General features: G+C 46.7%; 1 protein-coding gene across 3 annotated transcripts in view; it reads left to right on the top strand.

Moving 5' to 3' along the window:
* The first annotated feature begins 9 nt into the window (after positions 1 to 9).
* The window catches only part of LOC136621387 (RNA-binding protein 6-like), a 36,173-nt gene continuing 20,707 nt past the window's right edge, over positions 10 to 15,475 (top strand). For all 3 annotated transcript variants that reach the window (XM_066596858.1, XM_066596857.1, XM_066596856.1), the window contains exons 1-6: positions 10 to 147; positions 588 to 662; positions 2,959 to 4,978; positions 5,862 to 5,951; positions 7,728 to 7,797; positions 12,540 to 12,613. In XM_066596858.1, the coding sequence (XP_066452955.1) occupies positions 625 to 662; positions 2,959 to 4,978; positions 5,862 to 5,951; positions 7,728 to 7,797; positions 12,540 to 12,613 (2,292 nt within the window). In that variant the 5' untranslated portion in view covers positions 10 to 147; positions 588 to 624. The remainder of the gene's footprint in view (positions 148 to 587; positions 663 to 2,958; positions 4,979 to 5,861; positions 5,952 to 7,727; positions 7,798 to 12,539; positions 12,614 to 15,475) is intronic.

Raw genomic sequence — 15,475 nt, 5'->3', positions numbered from 1 at the left:
GAAGAGTGTGTGACGTGTTTCCGGCCTAGAGCGGAAGTGTCTATCGTCCGCCGTAGAGAGGGAGAGACAGAGAGGAACCGAACCTGAGGCGGGGAAACGGCGCCGGTAGTCCCGGTGGGGCTTGTAGTTCTACAGGATAGTTTGCAGGTAAACCTGCCAGGGCGCGCTGTGAGGGTTGTAGTACTACCGGTTATAGACCAGAGAATCCTTCATAATGTACGTCATGGCACAGTGACCAGAGGATGCTGGGAGTTATCTCTCTGGTGTTGCTGGGTCTTATGCCCCCCCCTGTACATATCAGTAGTATTACACAATTATATCCCAGTGGCCGCTCCACTGTTGTAAGCGCTCGTACCGCCATCTTGTTTACTTCATTATCGGCCGATGGAGACGGCGTTCAGCTTTCGTTTTTCTCTGTTGCTCGCTGGTTGCTAGACACCGGACGATATTTGCATAGTTTAACGGGCACAATGAATTTGGCTCAGTCCTGCTCGCTTATCGAAAAAGGAAGGGGCGGCCATGTTGGGAATTCTACGGGTCTGCTGTGTAGATTATGATCGCTCGCTGATCTGCCTTTTTTTTCACAGATTCCTCATCAGGTGACACCATACTCGGAGGGTGAACATGTGGGACGCACCCCGACAACCTGGTCCCAGTTTTCGGTAAGTGTTTTATGGTCAGAGCGTATACCGCAGCAGTGTGCGTCACTACCGTCAGCGCCAGAAGTCACCGTATGACTGGTCACATGACCGGGAATGTTAAAGGGATTGGCCGAAGAAATCTAATGAGTGAGAAATAAACAATGTTGGCCTCTTCACAGGTAACCCGACCCCTCGGAGCAGCACTATAAGCCAAGTTGTGATGTAGTTCGGGGCGGTGAAGGGACCCGGGGTGATGCATTTTATACTTGCCCGATTCTTGTGGTGTCTGTCGCTGAAGTCTGCACATGGGCTCAAAATCTGACTTTCCAGGCTGCTGTGTGCATGCGCCTCCATAAGTCTAACTCTCTTCAGATACCTGAGCTCCTCTATGGAAGAGTGAGCGCACAGCGGTATGAAATGAGTCCCGATTTTCAGGCCACCCACAAACTTAGTTGTCGGGGAGCTGCTGAGCTTAAAAAGTACTTGTCTCTCTTCTCCGCCGTGCGATCCCGGACATTCTGTGCACTGTGTTCTGAAACCAGTGAGATTTTCATACCGTGTGCGCACTTCACTGTCTGGAACCACTGAGCAAGCGAGTATAAATCCATCCCACCGCCCCCTGTCACCATAGCTTAACGCCCATTTATACGTAACGATTATCGCTCAAAATTCCTTTAAACGAACGAATTTGCATTATAATCGCTTAGTGGGAATGCGAAAAAATCGCTCACTTGGCTTCGCGGTTGTTAAAGCTGACTTTTCAGTCACCTTAAAAATTAACCTTGTTGGCTCCTGGCTTCTCGTCCCATGTACACGCTTAGCTCTTTCCATAGGTGGGGGATGCGCTGACTAAGAAGCCCACAAGCCGGTGGCAAGTCTTTCAGTTTAAATGCTCTGCACGAGCGCTGACTACCTTAGCAGTGAGGACTGTCGGCTGGTGTAAAAGGGCCCTTAGTTAGTCACCCCTGACCCTGCCACTCTTATTCAGTCATAGCAGCTCTAGGGGCATTTAGAAGGCCCACGCTGCAATGAAACCTGGAATGCACCTTGTGATTAAATCGGAGGGGGTGTGGGAAGGGCGTTCAGGACATCAAAAGCCCAATTTCTCCTTTTAAATGCTACTATCATAACTGACAGCAGCATTTAACACCTTAATGCAACAGGACGTAAAGCGTACGCCCTGTGCGTGGCGCGGGATCAGGGGTGAACCTGGGTCATCGTGCAGCGGGAGCCGGTTGTTATCGATAGCTGGCCCCCCATGCAACAGCGGGGGTACATGAGACAGCGATCTCCGCTGTTAACCCGCTACATGCCACGATCTATGTAGATCGCGGCATGTAAAGGGTTCACAGCGGACTGTGATGTCATTGGACCCCCACAATGTAATCGCAGAGGCTGACGGGTTGCCATGGCAACAGGATGCCAGATACTGGTGTCCTGCTTTGTCATTGCCTATGATCCTTATTACAAGCGATAAGGCATTGCAGGACTTATAGCTGCTATGATTCAGATCCCCTTCAGGGACAAAGAGTGTAAGAAAACAAAAAAATAGTGTAAAAAAGCAAACCAATAAATGCCTATTTTATTTGTTTTACCTCCCAAAAAGCACAATAAAAGCCATCAAAAAGGCCATATGTACCCCAAAATGGTACAGATAAATCTACAGCTCCTGATGCAAGAAAACAAGCCCTCATAGAGCTCCGTCCATGGGAAAATAAAAAAGTTATGGGAAGTTCTGGAACTTTGAATGTAGTGTTGTAAAAATAATTATAATTTCCCCCCAAAAGTTTTTTGTTTTTTTCTTTATTGTGAAAAAAACTAAAAAGAAGATATTTTTGGTATTGTTATCGTACTGACCTGCAGAAAAAATGTAAATCGCTTGTCTTTCGATGACTAGCCAATAAACTTTACAGGAAGGTGTATGCTTCAGCAACTGCGAAATTACACAACTGAACATTAGTCGTTCGTATACTTGAGCGACTATTTTGAGATGCTAGTCAGATGATAGTTGTCCTGTGTAATGCCAGCTTCTGGCCATAGAGGTGAGTATGATTGAGGGCTCACTCACACTTGTGGTGTGTTATTCAGTTCTTTGGCCTTATTCTAAGAGCTGGTAAAACTGGAAGTGCCGGATCCGCCGCATGCTGCACCTAAACAACCTCCAAAATAATAAAAAAAAATCTGGGCTGTTTAAATATCATCATTAAATCACGACTTCTGTAATTGTCCAAGCTCTTCCGTGTCTGGCCTTTTAATGCCCTGGATGCGTATTATTTTTGACTAAGGTTGTGACTTTTTGGTTCTTTTTTCATCACAGGGGTCATCCTGGAGAATCATTTCCACCTCGAATACACCAAGGCTCTCATCCAAGGATGCGAGGCCGACCTCCTTTTCCCTTGCGGGGTGGACCCCGGGTTTCTAATCCTCATTTTGGTGGTCCCGGAGTTGCTCCCTTTCTGCACAGAAACATGGATGGGCGCTGGGAAGAGGGCAGGATGCTGTCTGAAGAACAGCTGCACCTCTCTAGGAGGGCAAGACTTGGTATGAACTATAGGGAGGCGACGGACATGCACTATGAAGAGATGGGCGGTACAGAAAATCAGTTTCGGGCTCGTTTAGCTCCAGATATGGATTACAGAGGCAGAGAAGCTTCCATCTTGGAGCAGAGAGGGATGCCTGATGTGGATTACAGACATGAAGAGGGTCCGGCCATTGCCTACAGAGAGAGACTCCCACCACCTCCAATCTTCAGAGAAAGAGAGAGTTTGGAGTACAGGAGACGGCTGATGGCAGAGATGGAGCTCAGAGAGAGGGAGCAGCACAGGCAGAGAGGACCCGGCGCGCTGCAGTATAGTGGGAGGGAGGATACGGCGTACAAGCGTCGCCTAGATGTCCTGCAAGAGATTGTCCTGAGACAGCGGGAATCTTCTGAGCTACTGTGCAGGGACAGGGAGACGGCGGACAGAGATCGAGAGAAGATGAGGGAGAGGTCAGCGCTAGATTACACGGAGAGGGGTGGGCCGTCACATTTCCGGGAATCTGCGGACATGGACATGAGGTTCAGGAAACCAGACATGGAACAGAACTTCATGGACCAAGACAGAGGAGTGGCCTACAGAGAGAGAATGGTCATTGACTACTCCCATAATGAGGACTCGGCATACACTGAGACCAAGGCACAGGGCGCTGATAACATGGAGGCCGGTGAAAAACTACTGAGCAATACAAGCCGGAAGGAGATGGCATGCAGGGACACTGCCGCCTATAAGAAGAGGGACATAGAGATTCCTGGTATAAATAGTGACGCAGACTACCGGGAAAAAGAGAGGGCAGACTCTGATTACCGGGAGAAAGAGACCTCCGATTCAGACTATCGAGACCGAGAAAAAACAGACTTGGATTACAGAGAGGGCATCAACTCGGACTATATAAACAAAAAGAGCACAGATTCAGACTACCGGGAAAGAGAGAGCGCAGATGCAGATTACCGCAAGAGTACGGATAGCAGTATGAAAAAGAGTGCAGATGCAACGGAAATGAAAGATGACCTTTCCAAGCCAGTAAAAGATCAAAAAGAACTCAAGAGTGTAATGGCTGCTCCTGATGTAGCACCACAGTCTTATTCCAGTACAGATCAAAGAATCCCCTTCTTGTCCTACGATGAACCGCAGACGTCGCCTCTGCCTGAGGTAAATAAGGAGACTGTTCCTCAGAAGGGCACACTGTCTGCAGCCAAGGCAGTAGTGCAGAGCAAGTCGGGGACATGCAGCTACCCCGGGAAACTCGATGTAGACTTTAGAGATCGGCCCAAGCCAGAAAATCTTAACCGAGAAACCAAAGAAACGCCAAGCAAAGTCATGAGATACTCGGCAGATGGCAAGAAGCCCTGTCCTAGCGACCAAGACCTGCGCAAGAAGACTTCAGCTCAGGATGGAGGGGATCAAGACTTCCGAACAGGAAAATACACGCAGAAGAAGGACGAGGACTTCCGAGCTGCAGAGAACCAGGCCTCAGCAGATACCCTCAACCAGAACGTCTTGCTGTATGACTTCATAAGACTGGCAGCTAAGGAATTAAGGAATCAGCGAGAGAAAACTGGGGACGAGACCAAGGGGGGAGCGTCCGTTCATACCCCTGAGAAACTGCCAGCAGCCAGAACATCTCACCCGGCCTCAAGCACCGTTAAGTCAGCGGGAGCAGGTGGACATTCCCCTGCGGTTGAGTTTCTGGGCAGGCAAGACACAGACTACAGGAACAAGGACTACAACGACGTGGATTTAAGAGTTGGCTGTGGCCCGGCTAAGAAACCTCATGAAGACCCTCAGCCCGGGAGTAAGGTATGAATGTGAGAGTCATTGTAAAATCATATATGTCCCCACAGAGAGGAGAGAAGGGACCACATAGATGTGTAAGCAGGTGGGTGACCAGGAAGCTGCACTACAGAGTGGCAATCACTATTATTCATGGTGCTGTGTAGACTCATTAAAGGGGTTTTCCAGGACATGAAAAGATTATAAGGGTTTAAGACGAAGAAAAATTGAATACTTAACTATTCTGGTGCCTTCTCGTCCAGTGCTGCAGCCCCAGTGCCCGCAACATGGAAGAAGCGGTGGGTGGTCACATGCTGTTCATCGTGCATACAATTACTAAGCCATTCAGGGCCTTCAGCAGTGACTCTTATGACCGCTGAAACCCGAGACTAGTTGAACAGCCATGTGCAGAATAAATGACATGTGACCGCCAACTGCTGGTTCCGTTAGGTGGGCACCGATTTTGCAGTGCTGGATGGGAAGCATCGGGAAAGGTGACTATTCAATTTTTCTTCCTTTTAAGTCTGTCTGTCTTTTTTTTTTTTTTTCCCATATCCTAAAAAACCCTTTTGTAAGCAACCTTTTATATAGCACCAGCCCATACCACAGCGCTTCAAAAGGTGAAGCAAGAAAAGTACAAAATAACATGGGATGAAAACTATTTCAGAGGATGATGAGAGTAGTAGTGCAAAGTGCAGATTGTGTCCAGTGGAGCAGTCGTTCATACACATAGTGGGATGCGGTCACATGGCCGATATCCTAGCCGACACGCATATAAAGCACAGAGTGGTCCTGGGTCATTTGGCCAAGGAGCACTAATATGTAAATGATGTGTAGGAAGTTGCAGCATGGTGGAGAGGCAGATAATGAATGTAATCACTTTTCTAAATCAATGTTTTTCTCTCACCAGGATAAAGACTACAGGAGGACGGCTGTCCCCGATGGAGCCACCCGGATTATATGGCTGGATGGTCTCCCAACCGGCGCGTCTAGAGAAGAGGTAAGCCTCATGTGATCATGTCTCTACCTGAGGAGAGGGGGCATGTTATCTCTTCTTCCTGTGTATTGAGTACTAAGGAAGCAAATTGTTGGGGTTTACATAGTTCAGGTTTGCACGTTGATATTTTATTTTATACTTCTTTATAATCTTCTGTCCTTCCTGTGATTATCATTTTATACAAAGCAGCCAATCCGAACAAGCAGAACTGCAGTGTATAGCATGGAGGAGCGACTTCTAAGCTGGAGTTGATCAATGCTGTGATCTTGTAGAGAAAAAATAAAAAGCATCTGATAGTGGATTAATAGAAGGGACTTATAATAATATGCCTGTGATATCAGAGGTCCCTGTGCTATGAGCCATAAGGCATGTGATAATAGCTTGGAACACAATACTGCCAGGAGGCAGAGGATGCTGCGAAGTTCAGGTGAAGAGAATGCCACTGTAAACCTCCTCTCATTGATGTACATTGGCTTTCAGCATCACAGTATCTTGTGTCGGTAAGGGAGTTGTTCAGGACTTTCCTATTGATGGTCTCCGCTTGCAGTGTGAGAAGTGCTAAAAGCAGATAAGCCTGTCAACATTGCTTTGCTTCAGCTTAGTACTGCAGGTGCATCTCCCATTGGATTCAATGCAGTACCAACCCGGGGCACTGCAATGTTGACAGCACTATCTGCTTCTAGCGCTGTCCACAATGACAGCAGGCCTGGCAATCAGCTGATCTACGGGGATCCCAAGCAGTGTGGACCCTTGATGATCAACTATTGTTAACCTATCTTGAGGACAGATCATCAGTAATAAAAGTGGAGAACCCCTTTAATATTCTTGGCTGATAATCAAAAGTGAGACAAGAATAATCTAATGTTCTGGGTCCGTTGGGTCTAAAGGGCCACTTCTGATAAATATTAAAGATGCTGCACCCTTATTATGGCCGACTCGGCCGGTTTATTTGTGCACAGATCACCCTCAGGGTGCCCCCTCTGAACAGGAGGTAAGTAGCTGTGAGTATATTCTGTGATCAGCTGGCAAGTGGTGTAATAGTAAACCGTGGTGGCACATGTAAAATTGTGGAGGAGCAGTTACCGTTGTGTTGGGGTCACATATATATGGTGTTTCCAGGAGCCTCCAGTAATATCGCAGGCAGCTGTGATACCGGACCATTGGCTCAGATTAGGAGAACTGCAGAAACCAGCAAGTCTAGTACAGGTCAATGCCGTGTGAGATCGGCCAGTAATGTAGCGAGGGAGGTTTGGCGTACGCTGAATAGCAACCATTGCGAAGAAGCGTCTGACAAGCTGCGCTGCATAGCGATAGATCCTTGGCATTAGAGACCAGACTTCCCCTGATTGACCAATTAGTAGGGTATTCTTGACCTTGTTGCCACTTTGGGGATAGTATGGCAGTTGTGTCAGAGTAGATAGTGCTGCGTCTCTTTTTGTGATTTGGTAATTGTTATATGTTTGTCTCTGGCGTCAGCTGAAGCACAAAAGGGAGATCACCAACAGATCGCTACTCAGTGTAATATTAGCAGCGGAATTGCTGATGTGTAAAGTGGCGGTTACGGGGAAGAGATATACTGAGGTTAGACTGCTACTTGGTTATGTACGGTCTGCTGACTTGTGCTGTATCCGCCTGCATACGGGAAAAGGGCCCTGATAGGATACTACTGGCATTGCAAAGGATGCCTCTCTGGTGGCAGGCATGTAGCGTTTCAGAGGAGGCCTCGCTGACAGGTATCCGTCTGTTTCTTCAACCTCTCATCATTTTTCTGCTCCACAGATCCTAGCTGCGCTCGCCAGTGCGCAACCCCTGCCCGAACATGGAGTGAACCTCATAGGATACATTCCAGGTGAGTGCCGATGTCTGTTCTATGAATGACCCCCACATCCCGTGTAACAGCTGGGAAGAAAACGTTGTAAATCACTAATGGGCAACACCATAGAAATGTTCACCTACTGATCTCTGGCCGTAAAAAATGACGGCATCCAAGAAAAGCCACATTAAACCTTTATTGGGTCCACATGAAGCATGTGCAGGCGTGTGTCATAGTTCTGTAACAAGTCCCTTTAATAAAGGCTGAGACTGACTGCCTAATATATATGTATACACCTCCTTGTTAGACTCTGCCTGCAGCATTGAGAATGAAAGCCCTTAAGTTCCCTATAGTCGCCCATGGAGCTTCCTCTGAGGGGAAGGATTAGTTTTCCTCTCTGATCCTATTACTGTCTGTAGTCTCTTTCATTCATTGAGATCACAGATGACTTTGGAGCAAATACCTCACATGTGAATAACGGTATGGGGGATGGGGAGATTTATTAGGATTGGCATTTCAAACACCAGCCTTAAAGGGCTTGTCCAGTTGTAAACTATTGATGGCCTATCCTCAGGATATGTCATCAACAGTAGACTGGCGAGCATCCATTGCCCGTGACCCTTGTTAATCAGCTGTCTACTAGGCTGGCATGCTTGTGCACTGAGCCGTTTTGTGCAGGAAATGAACAGCTCTGTTCTTACTGTAGTGACCAAGCTTGCCTTTGCAAGAAAAGTTCTCATTCATCTCACTGGGAGCTTGGCCTGCAATACCAAGCCTGGCCACTACAGTAAGAATGGCGTTGTTTACTTCCTGTGGAATTTAGATCACTAGAGGAACGCAGTCACCTAGTAAACCACTGATCAGCGGGCAACCTGAGCAATGGGCCGCCACCAATCTACTGTTCATAACTTATCCTGAGGATAGGCCATCAATAGTTTACAATTGAATACCCCCTTTAAAGGTGTTGTCGAAGATCCAAAACTGGCATTTATTCAACTCTTTTTGTTACACAGAACTATTTTCTTGTTAACTCGCTTTTGCAAAGCTGTCTTGTTTTCCTGATCTGGACTGTCGTCGCATAATGCTGCCATGAACTCCAAACCAGATCTGCTGATGTTGCATACACAGACCTCCATGAGCTTTTTTAGCTTGGTGTACTGATTATGTTGGTCTCAGGGGGCCATCCTTGTGTTCAGATGCACTGCACATGCACCAATGTTCTTCAGTCTACATTGACACATGTGCAATACTTGCCAATTAAAGGATGGCCCGCTGAGATTGCTGTAATAACCAGTTTAGTCTTACACCAAGCTGCAAAGGCTGGTGAGGGGGGTCTGTGTATATGACGTGAACAGGGCTTGGTGGGATTTCACAGCGGCATTGTGTGACTACAGATCTGATGGGGGAAAACATTACATTTTTGCATTAGTTAATAAACTGGGAAAACCTTTTAATCTAAACTGTGCAGTAAAAATCTGCGACAAGAGATGCACCTTTTAACAGGTTTGTTGCATCTTTTGCTGTCTGTGCACCAGAAATTTAAAATCAGTGACAGCTATGCACTGGTGTCGATCCATGCTACCAGTTACGCCAGTTTCTGGCATAATTAATAGCACACTTGTTTGGCTGCTCCCATTAAAGGGGTTCTCTCGCGAAAGCAAGTGGGGTTAAGTACTTCTGTATGGCCATATTAATGCACTTTGTAATATACATCGTGCATTAAATATGAGCCATACAGAAGTTATTCACTTACCTGCTCCGTTGCTGGCGTCCCCGTCTCCATGGCTCCGTCTAATTTCGGTGTCTTCTTGCTTTTTTAGACACGCTTGCGCAGATGGGTCTTCTCCCTTCGGCTAGGCTCGGCAGCAGCGGCGTTTTGGCTCTGCCCCTTGTACGCGTCATCGCGTAGCTCCGCCCCCGTCACATGTGCCGATTCCAGCCAATCAGGAGGCTGGAATCGGCAGATGTGACGGGGCGGAGCTACGCGATGGCGCGTACAAGGGGGCAGAGCCAAAACGCCGCTGCTGCCGAGCCGAAGGGAGAAGACCCATCTGCGCAAGCGCGTCTAAAAAAGCAAGAAGACACTGAAATTAGACGGAGCCATGGAGACGGGGACGCTAGCAACGGAGCAGGTAAGTGAATAACTTCTGTATGGCTCATATTTAATGCACGATGTATATTACAAAGTGCATTAATATGGCCATACAGAAGTACTTAACCCCACTTGCTTTCGCGAGACAACCCCTTTAAGCTCCACCCACTTTGGAAAAGTGACAAGAAAAGTGCAAAGTTGCAAATTGTGCAACTGTGTGGTGTACCACATTTTGTAAAATAATATTTTTGCAGCACAGATGTGGTGCACGGCTCTTAGAAGAAACCTATCATCAAAACTTTATTTTTATTTCATTAAACTGCCAGTACAGTATAATGGAATATTAAACAAGCGGTCCGCACCTACTTCATCCATAAAAAACAATTAAGCAGTAAATGGAAATATTACTTTATATTCTGCACACCCCGTATGCAAATGCACCATTTTGTGTCAAACGGATGGCGTGATTAGCCCTCCAAGTCAGCATGTCTCGGGTAAAGCCTGGCCTCTCATCCCTTTCGATGTCACCCCCTGTGTGACGATGTCAGCCCTCCTAGCGCTGAAGTCTTGTGCATGCCGTGCGCTCCTTCTTCTGCGTCTTCTTGCATATGTGCCAAAAGCCATGACAGCAGGGCTGCGCGGCGTGTGCATGAGACGTCCGCACGAAGAGCGCTAACATCCTCACACGTGGGTGGCGTTAGGCTTCATCTGTGACTCGCTGATGGTGCTGCAGAATATAAAGTAAGATTTCTATTTACTGCTAAATGGCTTTTTTTCTGTGTGCAAGCATGTGTGGACTGCTTGTGTGATGCCTCGTTACACTGTGCTGGCGGTTTTAAAACTTTCTGGTGAGCTGTTCCCTTTTAATAAACTCCACCTTACTGCCTGGTGCGGGGCTGCCTCTGCTGGAGTTGGCAGAGGAACAGATTTAGTAACATAGGTGCCCCTGCTGTAGAGTCGGGGGCTTTGTCTGTACGTCACCAATTTCCCGCCTTGTCTGCTCCTCTGCTCCGTCTAGCCTGTGCAGGGCTGGCTTATGTAAATATATTGTATGTGGATGTCATTATTCCTTGTGCAGATTCTGATGTGGCTACAGCAGATTTTGGAATGTTTACCCTTCGCTGCCATTTCCTTTCTGGCCTCGTGTTTTATTATAAGACTGGGTCGCCTATAGAGAGATCTAGAAGGTTCTGGTCACTCTTTGCTCTACAGTAGGATAATTTCTGTAGCATTTTCAGTTCTCTTAGACAGTAGCAGGGTTTTATTTCCCTGCAGAGTTGTCATAGGGTTCTGTTAACATAGGGCTGGCTTCAAAATGCTGTCCAGTGCTTGTGCAATTGCATGGGTGCCCTAATATAAAGTAGAGGGGTAATTTTGCACCTTGATTTGAGCTGGTTGAAGCCCTCACCCCTTTTATAAGGGGTTTGTTGAGGACGCAGCCCAGTGGTTTTGGTAAGACCCTGAGTAAATGTCCTTTTTACATGTAGCAATCCTCAGCCAGTTGTGAATGAGCGCCAGTCAACAAAACATGTCGATTGGTGCTCCTTCCAGCTGTTCATCAGCAGCACAGGACGTGGTATAGGGATGAACAATTGTTACTGCCATTATACGTCCCCATACAGAATGCATATGTTGGCGGCACATCTCTTTGTTTACATGTGGGATTGGCAGCCAACCAGGGAACAATTGTTATGCCTGCACAAAAGACACAATGAGCCGATGAATAAGTGTCAGTTCATACGTCAGCTGATTGTGTGCATTTTCAATGGACTGATGATCGAGGAAACGAGTTTGTGCCTAATCGTCGGCCCATGTGAAAGCGCCTCAAAAGAGTTGTCTGGGACTTTGGGCATTTTTTTTCTATGATAGCCTATCCTCAGGTTAGGTCACCAATGGTTGATCGTGGGGGCCTCACTGCTCGGGATCCCTGCCGATCAGCTGGTTCTTGACATCGCTGTCAGTACAGAAAGCGCTGTCAGTATTGCAGTAGCCCGTCTGGTACTGCAGGCACAGCACCCATTGGATGCAATGCAGCCCAGGCCACTGCACTACGGACAGCACAATCTGCTTCCTGCACTTCCCATATTGACAGCGGTGCTGGGAATCTGCTGATCAGTGGGCATCCAGAGTGGAGGACTCTTGCCTATCTGCTATTGATGATCTAACCTGAGGATAGGCCATCAATACAAAAAATACCCAAAGTCCTGAGCAACCCCTTTTAAGTTTTTTTTTTTTCCTTCTCAATACTGACACTGCGGAATGCAAATTCCATAAATACCACTGGAGTTGCTAATGTACTGTTCTAATTCTGTGTATGGACCAAGTCTCAGACGTGTGTCTGTAGTGATGTCATGTGACTCCATCCTATTACTGTGGACGCTACGTCTCGGAGGCTTCGTTTATACACAACAGACTCGTAGGGAACTTCTTACAATGTTGGGGGTTTGTAGGATTTCTCCTGCTTCCCACGAAGGTGCAGTGAATTATACTGTGTTTATGGTAGGTAACATTAATCCAGATGACATGTCTCACTCTCCCTGCACGTATATACAGTATATAGTGTCATTGAATGCACAGGGGTGACTATAGAGCTGTGTCTGTCTGTCCTGGGAGGGGGAGCTGTTATTGCCATTTCTCTTGCTCTCTTACTAACTGACGTCCCGTCTATATCACATGCTGTCCCCAGGTTACAGCTTTGGCTCTGTCTGCGTGGAGTTTTCCCTCGTGGAAGAGGCCGTCGGATGCGTGGAAGCCAACAAGGTTACTTGACCACCTGTACAGCGGTGCTCTGGAAGGATGGAGAGGAGGGGAGACAGGGAAAATCAGAGAGCCTCCTGTGGCTCCAGCAGACGTTCCGCTAGTTTGTGGGGGCGGCATTTTACCTGCTCCTGGCACGCTAGGGGAACATTTGCATGTCCTATAAACCAGCGTGTGTACAGCCCTGCAGCCGAAAGCGCAGTCACTGCAGTCCAATGCGGTGTTAGCATATGCAGAGGATACAAAGGGTTAACGTATGTGGTTTATAGCATGAAATACAGGAGAAGTGTGATTATACAGCAGGGCGATATCATTGCTTACTGATGGCGGGTTGTGAAAAGCACTGCACAAAGAACCTCACTCCCCCTCATCACAACAGCTGAGTAGGAATGCAGAGCCCAGCGAGGAGGATAAAATGAATGTTAAGACTGGTGGCATACATAGTTTGGGGGGGGGGAGGGGTAGTTCAACTTAAAAAAAAAAAGAAAAAAAAACACTGCAGTTTTAGCGGTTTTGACATTTTTTTTCACCTGTTTTTATGGCAAAAAATCTCGGCATCCTGGTGTTAGCTGTAGGTCAACAGGGAATGAAGAATCACACAACAAACTGTTTTTGTGGCTTTTTTTGGTTCATTTTTTTTCCTTTTCCTCTGGTGCATTCTCATGGAATTCTCAACAGGAGAAAAGAGTCACCAAGAACGCACTTATTTCACGCCTTTTTTTTTTTTTTTAACCGGTCATGTCATGGAGGTTCAGGGTTTGTGTAGAGGAGGATCAGGAGTCAATCCTGTGCAATACAATGCAGTTGTCGGCTGTTTCTTATAGCTGAAGCCTGCCTGCAATAGCTGCGATCGATTGTGGCTGTTAACCCTTCAAATACCACATCAATTTTGACAGCGGCATTTAAATGCCCGGATCAGAGTGCAAGGGTCCCAAACGTCCCCACTCCCCCCCCCGCCCCCCATCCCCCGCAATGAGATCACTGGGTGCCGTTTGGTTTCCATGACAGCTGGGGCCTTCTGAAAACCTCCCCACCCCCAGGGCTGCCATAATAGATTGCCTGTCAGATCGTGGTATAATGTAGTATTATGGTATTACATCATACTGCAGGAGCGATCAAATCACCGCAAGTTCTTGTCCCCTATGGAGACTAAAAGAAAACTTAAAGATCAATTTAAAAAAGTTTAAATTACACTTATCAAATTATTATTTAAATAACGTCCCCCAAAAAACGAGCCCGCACACAACTATGTCGCCGAAAAAATAGTTATGGCAGCAGAAAATAATTTTTTTCTAAAGATACTGTATTTTTTAAAGGTAGTACAGCAAAAAAAGAACTCTACATTTGGTATCGTAGTAATCGTACTGACCCACAGAATGAAGTTGTCATTTTTGCTGCAGTGTGTTCACCGTAGAAGCAATTTTTTTTTTCTTTCTTTTTTCTATTTCACTCCACTTTGAAATTTTAAAAAGTTTTTTCAGTACATTATATGGGACACCTCGTCTTACAAAAAATAAGCCCTATGTTGATGGATAAATAAAAGTTATGATTTTTCTTAAATGGGGAGGTAAACCCAGAAATGAAGAGGAAGGGGGAGGGGTCAACATTCTTAAGGGGTTAATACGTTAGAAAAAAAAAACTACTAGGAAAAATTAATGTGTAAAGGGAGCCAAAAGGAGAAATCTGGGCCACAAAAATATTGTACCCTAATCATACATGTCCAAAACTGAAGCAGCCCCTGCTGAGCGGGTTGAGAGATTACTGGGCACCGCCGCTGTAGTGAGGGCTCAGAGCCACAGCCCTAGAATATTCAGCAGTGTTCAGTGGGCAACACGAGCCGCTGAATGGGAGGAGATGGTGCGGTGAATGCCAAAGGTCCGATGTCTGCGCAGTGTTAGATCCTCAGTGCGATCATAGTGAAACGTGCCCAAGTGGTGGTGTAGGATGCGTCACTCTTATCCCATCTCCTCTTGGCTTTTGATCACTTGGAACGATTTTGGGCAGCTTTTTAAGCCAAACATGGAATTGGATATGAAAGAGAGACTTTCCTTTACGGTTGTCACTTCTGTGTTTGGCTCATAGTATTTCCATTAAACATGTCTGAGTGGTTCCTCTCTTAAAGGGATCTCCCACCCTTGAGCGCCCTGGTCCAAGAACAGACTGGTGAGGATCAGACTCCTGTGACTCTGGGTCCAGCCTTACCCATATTGTGCCCACCCTTCTTAATACTGCGCCGTTCTATGTCACATCAGTATCTGCCTTGAAGTAATTGAGGTCATAGAGACAATTTCGGAGTAATTGTTGCTGCGGTGGTATGCTCCACACTTTGTAGTGCAGCACAGTTAAGAGAAGCCCCGTTCAGGTGACCCGACTTTCTTTGCCCTTCTTCATCCTATCGCACTTTCGGCTGGCGCACTCTTTCTGTGTCTTACTTCCGACCGCAGTGTTCACCTCCTTTTCTCTTTTTGCATTACTTGATTGGACCGTGAAATGCAATCTGTAGCTGGTACAGAATAATAGCGTGTGAATGCTTTACATGGATGACGACTGGTAAGTGATGGAATTAGGAAATATACATTCCCATACGGCATGTTATCCCCCATGAGGTTAACATGATTATTATTAAAACAGTATTGCAAAATAAACGTTGGTTAATTGGACCGACTTCATTCGTCACTTATGTAATACGTGTGAATGCCGGGCTTATGCAGATTATTGTGTAGTGACTCTAAGAGACTGTTCATAGCAGAGAACCCCTTTAAGCCCACTATGACTAGTAAAACCTGCATGGTGGCCTTTTTCCTGTAGTTCCTTGTCAGGGCTCCATAGACACTCAACATGCCACAGTGATGTTGCCATTAGGCA

This window comes from Eleutherodactylus coqui, chromosome 3 (assembly GCF_035609145.1).
Source record: "Eleutherodactylus coqui strain aEleCoq1 chromosome 3, aEleCoq1.hap1, whole genome shotgun sequence".
Classification (NCBI taxonomy): domain Eukaryota; kingdom Metazoa; phylum Chordata; class Amphibia; order Anura; family Eleutherodactylidae; genus Eleutherodactylus; species Eleutherodactylus coqui.
This window is presented reverse-complemented; position numbering and strand designations above follow the sequence as displayed.